The 18860-nt window shown below is 38.7% G+C and overlaps 1 protein-coding gene across 4 annotated transcripts in view; it reads right to left on the bottom strand.

Annotated features, from left to right (window-relative positions):
• Positions 1–18860, bottom strand: part of ripor2 (RHO family interacting cell polarization regulator 2) — a 48203-nt gene that overhangs the window by 8207 nt on the left and 21136 nt on the right. For 2 of the 4 annotated variants that reach the window (XM_079590348.1, XM_079590349.1), the window contains exons 2-13: positions 15167–15287; positions 13325–13486; positions 13045–13123; positions 12379–12402; positions 12042–12095; positions 4674–4823; positions 3853–3916; positions 3715–3758; positions 3253–3378; positions 1886–2034; positions 1488–1617; positions 866–1012 (exon numbers count right to left, since the gene is read on the bottom strand). In XM_079590348.1, the coding sequence (XP_079446474.1) occupies positions 866–1012; positions 1488–1617; positions 1886–2034; positions 3253–3378; positions 3715–3758; positions 3853–3916; positions 4674–4823; positions 12042–12095; positions 12379–12402; positions 13045–13123; positions 13325–13486; positions 15167–15287 (1250 nt within the window). The remainder of the gene's footprint in view (positions 1–865; positions 1013–1487; positions 1618–1885; positions 2035–3252; positions 3379–3714; positions 3759–3852; positions 3917–4673; positions 4824–12041; positions 12096–12378; positions 12403–13044; positions 13124–13324; positions 13487–15166; positions 15288–18860) is intronic. The other 2 variants (XM_079590350.1, XM_079590351.1) reach the window with 1 other exon arrangement.

Here is an 18860-nt window from a genome sequence, read left to right as displayed (position 1 = left end):
GGTAAGAATGGCTTGCTGATGCCATTTAGTCTTTTCAGTATTTATGTTGCTTTAGTGATCTAAAGATGCGAACAATAATTCAAGTTCCAACACACTAAAGAGCAGTAAAAGAAAAAAAAAAAACTCTAAGAAATGGTTTAACACAGGAATTCCCAAATGTTTTTGTAGTTTGAACAAAAGCAATTTGGAAAGATCCTGTGTTAACTAATCCTACTGAAACAAGAAGTTGGGTGTGACATATGATTTATCTATGTTTTTTTTTTAGTAAACAGCCAATCAAACCATGATTAGCCACTTGCTATTGCTAGTGTCAAACTGCACGAAGACTGCCCACAGATTGATCACTGACCATCTGATACACACTTCACACAAAACTGAAAGCAATTGTGAAAACGGCGATAACCCGTGTTTAAAATGTACTACGTTGATATTTTGTGCATTGTGATTTGTTGCTTAAACGTATACATTTACATGTCAGTAAGATTAACTATTTTAGTTTAAGTGATTCTTGGTCAGATTTTATTTTAATTGAACACAATTTCTAAATGACCTGGGCATAACATTTGTGAATATTTTAAGTCCATCTTCCTGTAAGTGAAAGGTTTAAAATATGAACGTGTCTGCTAAATGTTTGTTTTGTGAACTGTGCATACAATAGACCTCAAAGCTAACAGATATGATCTAAAAGCCACAGTTTCGTTTTCATGGGGTCTTTGAACAGTAATACTAGTCTAGAAAAGTGTATATGTGAATGTGAGTGTGAAGAAACCCGTGTATGAGAAATGTTAAAGCAGAAAATGCAAGCAAAGGAAAGTGACACACAGACTTCACTCAGAACGGCAGGGCACACAGTGACCTGACTCACGTAAACTTCCAGACTGGACCTTGAGCGAGGTCTCAGTGCGGCCAGATCGCCAAAAGAGCGACTGCGTCTGAGTTTCTCTAAGAGCGTCTCTCTGAGCGTGTGCAAGAACGAAAGACGCTGACCCTCCCAGCGTCGGGGCTGCCACTTCTTTTCCATCGAGAGACACGCACACACACACACACACACAACAGCCACGATGCACACGGTGCCACAGGGAGGATACAATTCATTACACAACAGAACAGACAACACAAGAACATTCACACACAAGCTCCAAGTGCTGTCATATTTAATAATACACACAAAATAATAAAAACTGAACTCACAACGGCTAGTAGCGTTAATATTTAGGTTAGTACTGAGGTGTTAAGGTTCAAAATCTCAGTATCCTGTATTATATGTACACCCTTGTGAAAAAGAAGTGCACTTAATTGTATTGAATGTGCAATTTTTAAAAGTGTACTTTGTAATGTCAAATTAAAAGTTTAACTTTACAGTACATATTAAATGATGTTATTATTCTTTTGTCCTACTTGGGTCAAACTATGCTAAAGTGTACTTGTTTTTCATGGTGATAGCAGACTTAAAACAGAACTGAGAAGAGTTTCCAAAGTGCACTCACAAAGAAAGACGTGTCCTGGAAAGTGGGCGTCTCGGGTGTGCCTTGGCTGTACACGGAAACTCGTCTCTGAAGGGCGGTGGCTTTACTCACGTTTCCTGAGGACAGGGTCAGATCCTCCACGTCAAACGGACTGTAAAAACAAGGCAGATATATGTTCATGTACAACAATCTGATATTATACAAAAGTAATAAAAGAAAGGAAACACTAAAATGAAAGAAACTGGGGGGGGGGGGGATCTTATAACTTATAAGCCCCATTAAAGGTTAGACAGAAATCATTATGGCACTTCCATGACTGTCCTGAAGAGGGCAGTGAAAATAAACACTTTCATCTACTGTGGCTAAATTGACTAATAAAAAAAGATAAGAAGTGTGGTGTTTTAGATCACGTCACTTACAACCAGGCAACCTCCAGGTTAAGTTTAATGGTTCCCAGGTCGTTGACATCTACAGCTACCACCTGAGGCATAGCGGTGAAGAGGTCCTTGGTTTCACAGATCACGCTACCCACTAATATGTGAGTGGCCAACCCCTTTAACTCCGTCACCTAGCAGAAAAAAAAGGTCATGCGTTGATAAATTTCAGTTCAGCAATGTTTAATTCACAGCTTTCTTCATGGGAATACATTTAGTTGCAATCAAGGATGTAACCAAATACTCAAGACAGAGGATGAAATGTACAATTTAGGACTCAGTCTTTGAAAACAAATATTAAGGGGAAGTGTTCTCTTGAATGTCTATGGTGGTTACAGCCCGGTTTGTCAATAGCCCCTTTCACACATATAGTCTTTACTGGTAAATAATCACCATTAAGAGATCATGTGTGAACAGGACCTTTTCAAAAATATCAGTAAATAATTTCTGGCAATTTACCAGTATGAGAAGTTGTCACATTACCAGTAAATTACCGGTATGATGCTGTGTGAACCAAGAATGAAGACTAATAATACCGGTATGAGCAAGTACGAGGTCCAAACGTACTGACATAAGAATCAACGTTCTTAAGGACATGACAATTACTCCGCGGATGGAAATACTAGATGGAAATCTTCGTACGTAGTGCCATGTCTCGCAGCTTTTTTAGCGCTCGCGCTCGAGATCCAACTTTCTCTGCAAAATGCGTACTGTGATCATCCCCTTACACCTGTCACTCAGAAGTAAAACAATGCTGTCAAATTGAACAGATAGTGAAACTAAAGAGCTTCTCCTCATGCATGTGAATGAAGACAACAGCACAGCGTTTAAAGATTGTTTCCGATGAATGACATCACAGAATTTACCAGTATTTTGGTGCTAATGTGTGAATGGTCTCTTAAAGGGGTGGTTGATTATGATTTCACTTTTCTAACTTTAGTGTAATGTTGCTGTTTGAGCATAAACGACATCTGCAAAGTTACAACGCTCAAAGTTCAAAGCAAAGGGAAATATTTGCTTTTTAAGGACTACAATAAAATTTTCAGTGCATGTGTGTGTGAGGTAAAAGGACACGAGCTCTTGAAGCTCCGCCCTCTGTGCCGGGAGCAGCAGCTCATTTGCATTTAAAGGGGCACACACAAAAACCCTCAAAAAGTTTTTGCTCACACTCAAAAAGTGACAATTTTAACATGCTATATATATATAAAAAAAAAATGTGGGGTATTTTGAGCTGAACCTTCACATACACACGTAAAGCCATTCCGGTAATTTACTGGGATTACTGCGTGAAAGGGGAAATTGTCCAAATGAGTCGTTACATTGGGACTCTTTCATGGAGGACTGAAGCCCACCTTGATGTTGATGAGGTCTGTAATGAGGGGCATGAAGATCATCTCCTCTCCATCCCAACTCTGCTTGGAGTTTGTTTCGATCTTCCCCTTCAGTTTCCACCGCTGTCGGCCGTATCTCATGAAAATCTGCCAGGAATAGAAAGAGGCATTTAAAATAAAATAAAAGGAAAAAGCTACCAACACAAGTTCACTTATCGTAATAGAGCAATAAAGCAAAGGGGAGTTTTCAGTATTTAGTTTTATACAGCCTTAAATTTTTAATTGGGTTTTGTGGGGATCAGAAGAGAAAACGTTGCTAGGAGAGCTGTGATTACGAATGAACTGGATGTACTTGGCAGAACAGAAGGCAATTAATATAAGAGTTAAGTAATTTGATAGAAGACAGATGCATCTGTTTTTATTACAGAAAAACGACATGAAACTTAGCATGTTCTGTTTTTTTTTATTTTCCAAGCTACTCACCTCATACTGATCGCCCGGACAAAGCCTGGCAAAACCAGCCAATCCTGAGACAGGAGGCAAAGGAGTTGAAAAGTTTGTTATTGAAATCCAACAAAAACATAAAAGATTTTACTTTTTTTGTGTGCAGAAGTCCTGTACCTTTCATTTTGATATGAAACTCCCCCAATAGGTTCTCCAGCTCGCCCTCAAAAGTGCACATGTTCTGAAAAGAAGGGAACGCATAATAATACAAATTGCAGCTGAATTGAGAAATTGTATTAGCCATAAATATTTCTTGTACTATTCTTACTAAAAAGTCATCTGCATTATTGTTAAGTAAATAAAAAAGTCTATATTATATATGTATTACTTTTCGTGCTAAATGAAAAAAAGACTAGTTGAATCACACATTTGTCTGTATTTAATCATAATTAATTGCACCTAACATTTCAATTTGTAAATTTGTTCTCCAAATTAATGTAGAAAGGCAGTTTATTTAAAATATTTGTTTAATGGTATCTTTTTAAGTACTATGAATGAAGGAGTCTTATAGATAACAATACTACTACTGATGTCTCTATTAAATATTTTGTATTCCCTGAAAGTCTCTCTGAAAGGTAGTGTCTACAATTAGTATTCCCTTTAAAGCACTGCCACTACTTATACACATCTCATATATACTCAGACAAATCATTTTTTACTGATGCATCATGACTTTTTTTCGATACAAGTTTTGCTTTTCTAAGAAGCTGTCAAAAATATTTCAACTTCGAAAAGTGAAAACTTCGAGACCTGTTTGTCTTATGAAAATGTCCTCTCAGAGACACATCTGATTGGGATCAGATAAACCCAAAACCAGCCTAATTATATGGGCCAATTACTCGACCGGTCATTCAGCCAACCCACAGACTAGTCGATTTAAAAAAATACACTGTGCGAATATGCTAAAAATGGCCAAATGGTGACATTTATAAATGTACCTCTGTATATTCTTTGTATCTGCGGTTGACCTCCGCTAGGCTCTCGCGTGTGCCTTTAGTTGAGGGTGAAGCAGTGAAGGCCTGTTTCATCTTACTGGCGCCATCACGCAGCCTTCTCTGAATACAAAAGCCCTCGTACAGCTCATCGATCTGTAAAAAACACACACAGCATTAGTGCACAGAATTATATTACACAAAAGCAGACTGCACATGGCTCGCGCATGGCAACCCTCACTACAGATAGCGTAAACGCTAGCTTTGATGTCTAAATCGCTAGCATACATCATTACAGAGCCCTGGGGGTCCCCATTCAGCATAGAAACGTGGCTATTACAATCTACTGTAACGTTCTGTTAGCACAATGGAGCGGCGTACTGTACGGAGCGATGAAAAATGAATTTGGGCACTTCAAAAGCAAACACAAAATGATGCGGCTCAGCGGCCCTCGGGACAATGGTAATGCCATACTTCTGTGACAGACGAGCAGCTCGGAGCCACGGCCTTTATCATGGAAATGCACATTTAGCACATTCACAACTCAGTGAACACTGGCCGGCTCAAATTAGCTATGCTAATCCTAAAAACGCTGAAGAGCGAGTGATTGAGGGGGATGGAGAGAGAGCGAGAGGGGCAAATGAGAGTGAGGAGATGGACCGCAAGTGACAGAAACTAGTGAGCCGAAAGGGGCAGCGGGAACAGGGGATGATGTGAGAGTAGGCAGGAAGAGGGATGGACACTTCAGCTGAATGAGAGATACAGAAGCGTTTCCTGCACCGATCCGCTGCTGCTGAATCTGCAGTGCCATGGCAAAATTAAACATATGTCAGTGTGGTTTGTGTGCATTTTTAAGCTGTATGTTAAAGCTGACCGGAACTGATTGTCCCTAGTGTAGTGCCTGTTTGTGAGTAAAGTAGACCCTCTTTAAAATGTTAATTTATTTATTAATCACATTTAAAAGGATTGTTTTCTATTTGTAATCTAATATTGTTGTGGAAACGAATGAAATTTTCAGGATTCTTTGATGAATAGAAAGTTCAAAAGAACAGTATTTATTTGAAATATACTGTATATCTTTTGTAACATTATAAAAGGCTTTACGGTAACTTGATACATTAAATATATATATATATATACACCCACACACAGTATATTCATACTGTCCCCAAGGGTAGTGACTAAAGTAAAGTCAATTGTACTTTTTTGATGGCAGCTGCCGCTTATCAAAATATTATTGGGAGTTCATAAAGTGCAGGGGAAATTGTTTTAATATTTAATTATTGCTTAATTGCATTGAGGTCCAGTACATTTTGACGCAATTTCAGTAAATATAGAATACAGAATGTGTTTCTGTGGTAATGAGAAGAGAACATTCATTACCACACTTGCTTCACACACATACACTATATATACACACATACACACAATATCTGTTGCTGGGTTGCAGCATTCTTCACGGACTAAAAAACTGGCATACAACAAACTACAACAAACAATGTAATGTGCTATCCAATTCACTAATCAGTTTCAATTAAAAAACAGGAGTCATTGGTCTGAATCATGGACTGAATCATTCTGACATCTCACTGAATCGACTCGGAGGAGTCGCTCGCTCAATAAAAGACACATTATTATTGATGTCTGATTAAACACAAGCAGAGAACAGTTACTGTGTTACTAAGAACAATGTTTAAAATATGTACTTTGTAAGGTTAGTAAAACTTAAATTAGTTTATAATAAGTCAAGTGAACCAGTGTAGCAGAATAGAGTTTTGTTATATTTTTATCAAAAACAATTATATGTTGGAAAAAATAGAATTGGTTAAGTTTAGCAAGATGTTGAGACCGGTTTCTGTGCCCCCCACTGGAAAAACCCTACTGAGCTCCGGTCTGTGAGGAAATCTATATGAAGATTCCCTCCGCAACGTACAGATTATCCTCTTATAGGAAAAAACAAAACATGTCAAGACACTAAATCAAAAGGAAATATTCAAACACATGCAGGGAAGGGACATGAAATATTGATGCAGGGCTTTTTGATGTCTCTCATTAGGATGAGAGGGTGAGAAAAGGGACAATCTAACCCAATTTGTGTATGCGGATGGGGTATATTAACGCTGTATGATGGATGTGTATGTGTGTGGTATGATGTGTGGGGGTTGTTCATGATAAACGACATACATTAGACAAACAGTTAGCTGTGTGCATGTGGGGATAGAGTGTCTGGACGGTGGTCCTGTGGGTTTAATTACACTAGGAGGAAAGACCCCACCCAAGTCTGGAGAACTGTACCACGTGCTATAATCCCCCTGTACCACACACACACACACACACACACACACACGTGTACCGTCGCCAGTCACAGCCCTGCTGTGGCACACAGCTGCCTGTTTATTTGGCTTCATAAAATACCCATGTCTGACTCCTCTCATCTGCCATAGCAGCTAAGCAACATGGGAAATGAGTTTTCCTTAACTCAAGCTATCAACCCAGTGTCTAATTTGAAGAAATTGTCGAAACAATGAAAACAGGGACTTTGAAGCTCCAACAAAAACAAAGCACCATAAAATAGTTTGACACATTGAGGCAGAATTAAAACCCAAATTTGAGCTTTTTTTGTGCCTTGATGGTGCACTAGATTTAAGATTTCCTGAAGCCATACGAAATCTTTCTCTGAGAATGCCAAAATTTAAAGGGATGGTTCACCCAAAAATGTTAATTCTATCTTCATTTATTCCACCCTCATGTCATTCCGAAACAATAAGACTTTGTTTTCTCTTCGAAAGACAAATGAAGATATTTTTAATGAAGCCTGAGATTTTTGTCCCTTCATTGAAAGTCTATTCTACCAAAACTTTTATGCTTCAAAAGTTAATAAAGACATCTTAAAAGTAATCCCATTTAAATCCGGAACAGATTTAATTTAGCCTTTTAATCACATAGGCCTAATTTTATTCATGCAAATACATAAAGCACACCAAACATGGTAAATGGAAGATCAAAGTGTATAGTGTCACTAGCAACCCGAGGTATGTAATGGTGTATTATATTGTGTGTGTATATTATATTGTGTGTGTATATTATATCGTGTGTATATTATATCGTGTGTGTATATTATATCGTGTGTGTATATTATATCGTGTGTGTATATTATATCGTGTGTGTATATTATATCGTGTGTGTATATTATATCGTGTGTGTATATTATATCGTGTGTGTATATTATATTGTGCAGACACAGACACAGACACAGACACAGACACAGACACACACACACACAGACACACAGAGACAGACACACAGAGACACACACACACACACACACAGAGACACACACACACACACACAGAGACACACACACACACACACAGAGACACACACACACACACACAGAGACACACACACACACACACACACACAGAGACACACACACACACACACAGAGACACACACACACACACACAGAGACACACACACACACACACAGAGACACACACACACACACACAGAGACACACACACACACACACAGAGACACACACACAGAGACACACACACACACACACACACAGAGACACACAGAGACACACACACACACACACACACACACACACACACACACACACACACACAGACACACACACAGAGACACACACACAGAGACACACACACACACACACACACAGACACACACACACACACACACACACACACACACACACAGAGACACACACACACACACACACACACACACACACACACAGAGACACACACACACACACACACACACACACACACACCAGCAGTTATAGAGCCATCCGTGTAACTAAAGACCCAAATATGTAATAATGATTGGCTTTACATTCATGCGTTTAATGTTTAAAAGACTTAATCTGGTTTTGGAATGACGTGTGTGAGTAAATAAGCACATCATTTTCATTTTTGGGTGAACTTAGCCTTTAAGTCATTATTCACTAAAAACATTTACTAAAAAAATCTCCTTATCAAATCTTGACCTCTTGAACAACAAATGTGACAACATACAAGCAAGAACCAATCATTAAGGTCATAATGATATTTTAATGATATTTGAAGATGCCGTGTGAATAATCCGAACAAACACAAAAGAGATTTGAAAGCTCATGTGTTGTGTGATCCACAGGACACTCACACCAATGCAATCCGACCAATCCTCAACAGCTTTCCAAATGTACCAAAGGCATCTGTGGAATGGGTCTAAACAAGACTGACTCGTGACTAACAGGATGGTGTGCCTCTCAGGTTAGCTGTTGGTTGTTTAGCAGAAAATAAGCACTGAGCCAATACAATCAGATGATACTCTGCCATAATGATATAGTCTCATTTAAATATTCATGTCCACTTAATGACCGCTTTCTATCTCATTTGCTGTGCCCACAGCATTTGTTCTCACAGGCAGCACCCGTGGCAACACACACAGACAGCTCTGCTGTGACTGCCGCAGTGTGCCCACTTCATCTGAGCACATGTCTGAACAGTGCCCAAGATACAGTGGCCTCAAAACCTATTTGGACACTTACACCACACTTAAAAATGTATGAATTTCATGATATAGATAGGTCAGTGACAAATAATCTTTTTAAAAAAGTAGTTTAAAATATGTGCCAAGTTCGTAGGAATTTACTCTTTGTATTCAGGTTGGTTTCATACGTTTAATTATTGTTATACAATTTTCAATAAAAGTTAAAATTGTATCTCTCGAAAAGAATGTGATGTAACCATTAAATAAAAAGAATAAAATAAAAAGCTAAAATATATTTGTATAAGTTTGTACCTGCAGATAATCTGACAATAATGAAATAAAAGGCCACTGAAGTAAAATGAAGTACTAAAGAAATACACTTATTTTGTTAACTAACATACTAAAACTTACTTTCAGTTTACCATAAATGCTTATTACATACGGCAGCACACATAACCATAACCACATTTCAAAGACAATAGAAGTGATTGTGAAATTACATATAAATATTTATTTAAATCCTGTCAACTAATTGCATTTAATATCAGTTTATAATATATATTAATTTAATTGCAATGAACATTCAATTAATTGTCTGAAAACATTGGGTTTGGACATAAGTATATTCTTTTCAACTACATTATTTATATATCAAGAACTCTTTTTTTAAGTATGCTAAAATGTACTTCTTTTACACAAGAGTACATAGGACAAGCGTTTTGGAAAATGTATGGATAACAAAAAAAATAACTAATTACTAATAATAATAATGCGTCACTGAATTAGTTGTGTGGTGTGTAGGAGTGTGTTGGCGTATGGAAGATGATGCATCTGGGGCAAACTGAGAGACACACACCCAGATATGCATTTCTGCAAACAGTCGTTCCCGCTGGGAGAGCTTTTGATCTACTTGGGCATGACTTCGTTTTTGGTTGACATCATCAGAGGTCCAAGGCGCGACTCAACCCAGTCATGCGTGCGTGTGAGCAGCTGTTTGTCAGCCCTCTGTCCATCGCAAGTGTGGGGTTTCGGATTAGGCCTACTGAGTCAAATAACAAGCCAAGAGTACACAGCTGGTCCACACACCACAAAAACAACAGAAGAAACAAGGCCATGAGCACACTTACAAGGCATAATAATATGCATTACTGTACAAAGAGGAAATGGATGAAGTAGAAAAATCCTCTTAAGTTCCTAGCATCTATCAGCTGTGATCAGAGGATTTAGACTGCACTCAGAGGGGATGCCAGCCAGATTAAACCGAGATTAAACCTACAATACATTCACCCACATCAAACATCTTTGGGGTTCGAAGCCAGATCATAAAGCACCTCCAGCACTGATATCTGACTGCAAGCTGAGGCCTTTTGAAACTTCCTGTTGGTGTTGCTTAACTTCTTAAGGGCAAGTGGGACGACTACACTTGTTTGTTTTTAAAAGCACAAACCTGCTTTAGAGTCCGCTTTAAAGGGAAACAATTAAAAGCGTTAACCTATTAGAAATGAATTTCTTAGAAAGGGTTTCTGCTCCAGTATCCTAAAAGACTAACAGTACTTGTTGACTGTCAGCACATTTAAACCCTTTCTGAGAAGTTGGGCATCTGAATTCATCCCCCTTAATGTGCCGCCTCTACAGGCATCAAAGCCCTTCCTCTGTAACAAATCCTCCTCCTTAAGCAACAAACATCAACAATATTACTGTCAGACCTTAAATTAATGTGGATAGAAGTATGGCTCAGATCATTTGGTCTGAGAAGTATTTGATGGAAAACTTTCAATGAGAAAAATTTCAATGAGTTCATAATGAAATCTCTTAATTCAGGACGTGCTATAATCCCCCTGTACCACAAACACACACACAATTCAGTCCGATTCCATTCTGTGGAAAAAAAAAAAAAAAAAAAAAAAAAAAAATCGGTTGACTCGTGAACATTCAGTCCAATTTGGTGAACTGGTTTAACCAGTTCACTAAAGAGAATCAGATTAAAAGAATGATTCGTTTACGAGCCGGACATCTCTAGCACCTTGGCAAAGGTCAGAACAGAGCAAGACTTTGTTGATATCTCTTCTGAATTCAGAGAAGACACATTTGAGATTACATAAAGATCTCATTTGTGATTTTCTTGTCAAGACTGATGATCCAAGCGATATAAATATGGCAGCACAGATCCAATCAGATTTGAACATAAACTTGAAATCATAAAGAAAAGGCATTTCCCTCTATTTATACTTGCACATGCTCATTAACACCCTGGATTGAGCCATCAGAGGTTTGCTCATCACTCAAGGGAATTGCTTTGACCTAGATCCAGTGCCAACCATAAGCAGCATAAAACACAGGGGAAAACAAAACACTTCTGCAAATTAACACAAGTCAGAAACAAAATGTTCTTTATATGGCCGAAAAAAGAAAAAAAATGATGATTGAATTGTTTCTCGGAGATCTGTGTACGACCACACGGTTCAGAGTGTTCCTGTGAGCTGGCTGAACGCGGGGCTAATTTCAAGTGTGTAGGGCTAATTTGAGCTATGAATTGCTCTTCAACAGTCTCAAAGCTCCCATCGTCAGGTTGCCATGGCTACTTCAGGACTTGACGTGCTGCTGAGTTGCCAGTCGGCACAGTAGTTTACTTCAGACACCCACCTGTAATGTCACTAAAACACACTGCAAGAGGAAGGGGACACAGCAGGACTCCTGACACTAGAGAATGCCAAACCAGGAGACTCAACATGAGTCAGGACATTTATTTGAAACACAAAGCACTCCTATAAAAACCTGTATTTTCACTTGTACTGACTTCAGCTTTTCTAATATATAAAACAGCCAATGAAAGTGCACATACATATATATTTTTAAAAAAGTGAACTTCACCTTACTCATGTGGAACTCCAGTCGTCGCATGTATCGCTCTATGGTCTTGATTTGCTGGAAGGCAAGGAAATAAAACGTCAAAATCAGAAAGTTATTCGCTGAAAAAGAAAATGCTAAATATTTCACAGAGAGCAATCTAAGTTCAGAGTTCAACTGACACCTTAGGCGATTAGAGTGACGCAATAACGAATCACTGCTGCAGGAATGCAGCACATCACTTATCCAAAGCTGCTTAATTTTCCTGCTGCATGTTTCGAACTTCTTATAACGTTTTAAAAAGGTTAACACGGGTTAACTTTGACAGGTTAAGAAGCATTAGTGTGTTTAAGGACCCTACCTTGTCCAGATCATACAGCACACCCTGAGGAAGAAAAAAAAAAAGAGATATGCATCAGTGGAAATGCTAGAAAAATCAACATATTATAACAATAAAAAAATATATATATATTTGGACAAAAACACTTCAGAATACCCATATTAGACCAGCATGAAATTCACAAAGCAGAATATAACTGGTGAAGGTCAGCAGGGATTTCTTGCTGGTTTTGCTAGAAAAGTAGTCTTTAAAAAAAATATGCTACACTGCAATTAATGACTTCTCACTGAGCTTTTAATTTCTTTATTTTTGTAGATTTTCACTTAGCCAAAATATCTTATATTAAAAATACATTCTCTGAAAACAAGTCTTAACATTCTCAAGTAAATGTGTCTTATTTAAAGGATTTCTATACGTTTAATACATAATTTGATTATAATATACATGTTTTTGAAAGAGGTCATTCGTACTTCATATTTTTGAGGAAACCATGTTATTTATATATATATATATATATATATATATAAATATATATATATATATATATATATATATATATATAAATATATATATATATATATATAATAATTAGGATAGTCGCCTATTGAAATCAATAGATTAGCAGCACTCTGATGCACCATAGACTATAGTGTGTAGTAAACCTGATGATGTCATATCCGGTCTCACCAGTCTGGAATTCCTCTTCATGTCTTTCATAAGGGAAGTGAGTTTATCCAGCTCTGTTTGGTGCACCTCTAGATATTCACTGACAGAAAGAGAAAATGACAAATCCTTCAGAACTCTGTAGAACTGCATGAACAATGAAGATTTCATCACAGCCATTCTGAGCAGCAGTGATTCATGCAGTCAGTGTGCATTCAGTATGACTGTAGACAGCTGAGAGAGAAGATCTACAGTATGTGACCGGACATATGTGAATCAGAGGAGACCTCTAAACGGCACTCACTCCAGGCCTTGTTTGAGGGCTCCGTAAACTTCTTCCACTCTTTTGGGCTGAGGCTCTCGTGAGCTGCTGCTGCTGCTGGATTTGTGCCCGGACAGATGGGGTTTCCTGGGCTTTGAGATGGGCTTCTTCTGCACTGCTGAGTTCCCCATGAAGGAGTTACACCTGAAAACACAAACAGATGCGGATGAATCTCAAGAAACCTGTCAAGAACATGTGGTGGTCATTTTCACCACAAAATCAAAATAAAGAAATTATATGTTTCTTAAAGTAAATTAAGCCTTATTTTAGGACAATTGCAATCAGGGAAAATTAAGTTGCCAAGACTCTGTGTTGTTAGTTGCTAGTCAAGTCAAATTTATTTATATAGCACATCCTTTCAAAAGCAGCTTTACAGAGAGTCATACTAATGACCATAGAGGTGTTTTAAAGGGGACCTATTATGGCCTTTTTAAAGTCTTGAATTTCTTTTTGGGTCTACAAGAATAGGTTTTCATACTTGAATGTTCAAAAAAAACATTATTTTTCACATATTTTATTTAAATAGTTGCAGCACCTCTCTTCCCAGTATGTCAGTAATGCGATTTAGTTCCAAAAAAAGAGCAATGTGCTATGATTGATCGGCTTGACCAGTGTGTTGTGATGTCACGGCCCTTACCATTACCGTGAGTTTCAACACTACTAAAGCAACTCAACCAGGCCTCGCCTGGATCGGGAACACATGCAAACAGGACAGAACAGAGCCAAACCAAAACACAAAGAAACTAACATACTCGTGACATTACACATTACATATTTTTCTTCTGCAGCTCCTTAACGTAAACACCAGTGAGTTTAGTGCAGACTTGGAGTCTGTAGTCTAGTGTTGGAATTCCAGTGCACTTCACACTCATCTGTGCAATATCCTTGCAAATAGCCACCCCTTTCTCTTTTCAGTCGTTTCAAGGATTCATGTCATAACATCAGTTAAACCCCAAAATGTTACAAGGATAAAGGTTGTGCTGTACATCTAATGCCACTCTTCCTCAACGCTTTCTGACATTTAAGAGTTCTGTCGAAAGGCAGGGTGCTTATTAGCCTACTTCTGATGTCACAGTAATAATATTCATGTTTCATAATAACACGAAGGCCGTTGGTTGTTCGACATGTCTGAACGTCTCACACGCACAGACAGTCAAAAAGAGCACTAGAAGTAGTGCTACAGCAAATCTAGGACATTGTGTAGAATGAGCACATACTGTTGCCTAAGGGGTCACCCAGTCACGATTCACTCCGTCATACTAAGATAAGCCAGCACGCACAGTAAAAATACACTCTTTAATGCGGTTACTGCATCTGTTGTTTCACATCAGTATAATTTGCAGTACTTTTGCAATTTGTTTTTATAGAGGAAAGTCTTGCCTGAAAAGTGGTAGCTGTTTTAGCAGAAATCAGTGGAATTAACGATTTTGCAAATATTGGTGTGTCCACATACACCCCATGCTTTATAGCTCTTTATAGAAACTCCCTTAAAAATCAATACAGAGAGAAAAGAGGTTTTGCCCACTTGTCACAAAATTTGCTAGGTGCAAATTCTGAGTAAACACCCAGAAATGGCACATGGCATGAATTAAACACTATTACTATTATTATTTTTTTATTATTATTATTTTATACTTCTCAACCTCTCACCTCTGCCTGCAAATGCTTTAAAATATGTGTAACATTCCTATGTAAAAAGTGTTAAAAATACAATTGTTTCTTCTGCAGTGGCAAAACTGATTTTTTTCTATGCACCCAGTGAATCAAGAAGCTCATCTAGAGAGGGGTGAGTGTTTTAGCTTCTGACAGGGCAGATGACCTCACCGTGAGCGTCTCTCCTGCAGGGTGCTGAAGCCGGCGAATGACTGGCTCCTGATGATGCCATTGGGCCCTCCAGGAGAGTGAGTGCCAGCAGCCATGATGTCTGGAGAGCGGGAGGACACTCCTGCAAAGGGAAAGAGAGGATTCTGGGTAAGAGAGAAGAATGGGGGAAGGGTTGTCTAGGATGATGCCGTTAATATGATAAATATCTAGTTTATACGTAGAGATACGCTTCAACTAAGTTTAATGGTGCAATGCAAAAATATTTGGTAGAGCATAAATTGAAACTTATTGCACCTTTAAGTCACAACTATAGGCTTAGTTTTAACTTGCACACAGCTGGTGCAACAGCTTATTTTTTGAAAGATACTGGCTCTCTAATAAAAAGATATCCTGACAACCTTGACTGTAAATTAATGTACAATAAGCCAGCTAAAAATCACACAGGAAAGCAAGCAATGAGTCATTTAATCTCCAGTGTATATGGTTACTGAAAATAGCACTGCAGGGTGAGAAGACCCCATACGGTGCACATTCAGAGGTTTTTATAAACCGCTCGAAGCCACCTGAGCCCACCGCAGATGAAGACGGAAAAAGCACTTACAAACAGGAGGTGGTCTAATGGACCCCCGAAAGACCAACGCCATCACTCATTTCTATCAAATGCAATGATCCAGAGAGGGTGTAGAAATCTCCCGCCTACAAAAAAGCCTTCATGATCATCTCTGATCTCCTTATAGCTCATCTCCAACCTCCCATATTTCATCAGAGCAAAGTGGGATGACGACAACAGCGGCAAACTCCCGATTCGAGGGTAATGAGGCTGAGATCTGTGATCATCGATAAGAGAGGACTCATTTTGACCCTAAATTAGCACGCAACCCCTGACATCTACACCAAAACAGAGGGAAAAATCTGGGTTTTGAGGCTGAGATTCTCTCCATAGTTGAGGTTACAAACTGTGTCCAGGGGCCGTGTGTTGGAGGTAATTATACACCTGTGGGCTTATGCTCAGTGCAATAGATACACCATTGCTTGGATGGAGCTACACAAAGGCAATACGGCCCAGGGATAGATGTTGTTTTGCACGGGAAATACAAAAGAGTCTTGTATAACGTGTACCAGGCTATTTATAGGCACTGTGGCACATGAACTTATGTACCGTGCATTTTGATCATGACAAAACAAACAGATAATTCAGATAAAAGGCAGAAATAATAAAAAGAATACAATCCAAAAATAACACATCCAAAAGTAATGCTCTACAGAATGGGGATACATTTCCATACTTCTCAAAATGTGTTCCTTCTCAAAAAGTAATATACAATAAAATAAATAAATAATATTAATTAAAATATATTTTTTTATTGAATATAAACATTGTAACACAACTTGAGAAAAACTTTGGCAAATTTTACCCTATTCCTGGATTATTTCGATCACTTTTGGCATGTCATAATTTGTTTCAACTAAATAATTAATGCATCAAGGTGTTCATGTTGATGAAATGCAAAACGAACACATGCTAAATGAACACAACCTATATAACCAATTGCTTATTGCAACAAACAAAGGTTCCACTTCAGTTTCAAAAACACAAAGCGACACTGTGCCACCCAGTGCATGCTGGGATTGTTCCACACATTCTATTCAGGCCTGGCCGTCTCGGTTCACAGGCACTTGTGAAGCGCTGTTGATGTTGGCTACGTCATCCCCGTCCCTTCGGGCACGACTGCTCATAAGTATTCCGAGTACAGCTGCCTGGCACCCAATTCTGAAATCTTCACTGTGAGAGACGGATGACGGGGACAAAAGAACCGAGGAGGGGGGCTTCATTAATTTGTCACCTCCAGCAGGGACCATGTTTATCTGGCCCGTTGAGAGTGTGAGGGGGTCTTAAAGCTGGGCAGGAGAAGTACTGAATGAAAAGTGATAAACTGGTCCCTCATTTCCTCCAAAAATCTCACATTATAAATTCTAACTAGTGTTTTTTTTTAGTTATTTTAAACATAAATCTAAACAAGTAAAAAAAAAAAATGCCAGTGGGTTAAGAAAAATAAAGAAGTTGTGATCTTACATGCAGTAAAAATCTTTTTAAACCGGATGCATATTATATTGGTACCATATTGTTATCTGTCAGGTTAAAGGTAATGGTCGATATTGGATATTTAGCCTAATTGTTCATGCTCATTTCCCATATTATTAATATTTAGATTACCTTTGCTGTCAGTGTCTTTAAAAACACTTCGAATTTAACAACACTGTTAAATGTAATCTTTATGTCAATGCCAATATCTTCGTTGGCAGCGCGTCCCGAGTTTGAGTCCCGGCTCGTGGACCTTTCCTGATCCCGTCCCCCACTCTCTCTCGCTCTCTCTCTCTCTCTCTCTCTCTCTCTCTCTCTCTCTCTCTCTCCAACTTCACTTCCTGTCAACTAACTGTCCTGTCCTGTTTATGTATTACCATAAATGTAGAAATGTCAAAAATCTCAAACCTCAAATGCATTTTTCATACTGTACATTACAATTTTGTGATGCCTAAATTCACTTGTGTCATTTAAAGCGGCTGATTTTATTTATTTATTTAGTATTTTACTTCATTTATAAAGATAAAATATATATATATATATATATAACCAGTTAAGAATAATTTCTTTTTTTTCACTTCAGCCTCTGGAAAATTCATTTTATTTCCCATGAGAGCACACGTGCACAGCAACATACGCACAAGCACAACCAGCACTAGCTGCATGCGTGAATATCATCAAACTCAACCCACACTGCAACTTAACAGCAGAGTGATTCTGAACGCCTGTATAAATTATAGTTTCTATAGTAACAGTGGACAATGCACAATGTGTCCAGCAAAAAGAACAATGTAATCATGGATCCCCCGCAGCAGGCCTCCTCCTGTCCTTCTTCTCTGAGGATCCGTTGTCTTCCTCTGTGTGGTCTTTTGCTCTAAGGTAGGAGTACATCCCGCCCGGTTTCAATCCCAGCAGCTGTGTGATGCTCAGCTGGTCTTGTTCCACACGGACACTCCGCCTTGGAATAGCAATGACCTCACTTCAAGCATCCATGCCAGGTCAGAGAACTAATGTCAACCATGTGGCAGTGACCGACTGACCCTGTTCTACCCATGCTGTAGTAATGTGTGCCTTTTGGCAGTGTTGCCAATTGGGCCAGGAGAATAGATATGGTGGATGCGAGGATGTGCAAAACCACATACACTCAAAATTAATTAGTCGGTGGATTGTCTGAATGACCGGCTTGTGTTTCCACTGCCAACAGTACTCTTACTTGATAGGCGTGGTGTAGCGATCGACGTCATTCTCGCGAGAAGAAGAAAGCGACACAGTAAACAACAATGGAGGACATATAGCAGATCTTGTTCTTGCTTCTCAGCATGTGGCTGTTTGTCACAAGAAGACGGCTTTGTTTGAGCAAAGGCTGCAGGCTTCTTGGAAAAGCACAGCCGAAAAAGCATGCGCAAGTGACAATTCTCTGTCAACCAATCAAAGTTCTGCAGTGAGTCTAGCTCCACCCTTTAGTATCTGACTATTGTGCTAGGTACCCCAACGGAAGGGTCCCAAAAAAGTGGTACGGTACAGTTCGGAATTAAGGTGCCATTCACAACTTTTGACAATGGAAACAGCAAAAATTACAGAGAGGCCTGGTTGCGTTAACTTAATAGTGTT

The sequence above is a fragment of the Phoxinus phoxinus genome, assembly GCF_949152265.1.
Source record: "Phoxinus phoxinus genome assembly, chromosome: 19".
Classification (NCBI taxonomy): Eukaryota; Metazoa; Chordata; class Actinopteri; order Cypriniformes; family Leuciscidae; genus Phoxinus; species Phoxinus phoxinus.
The sequence above is the reverse complement of the archived record's forward strand: the minus strand, read 5'-3'. Positions and strand labels throughout refer to the sequence as shown.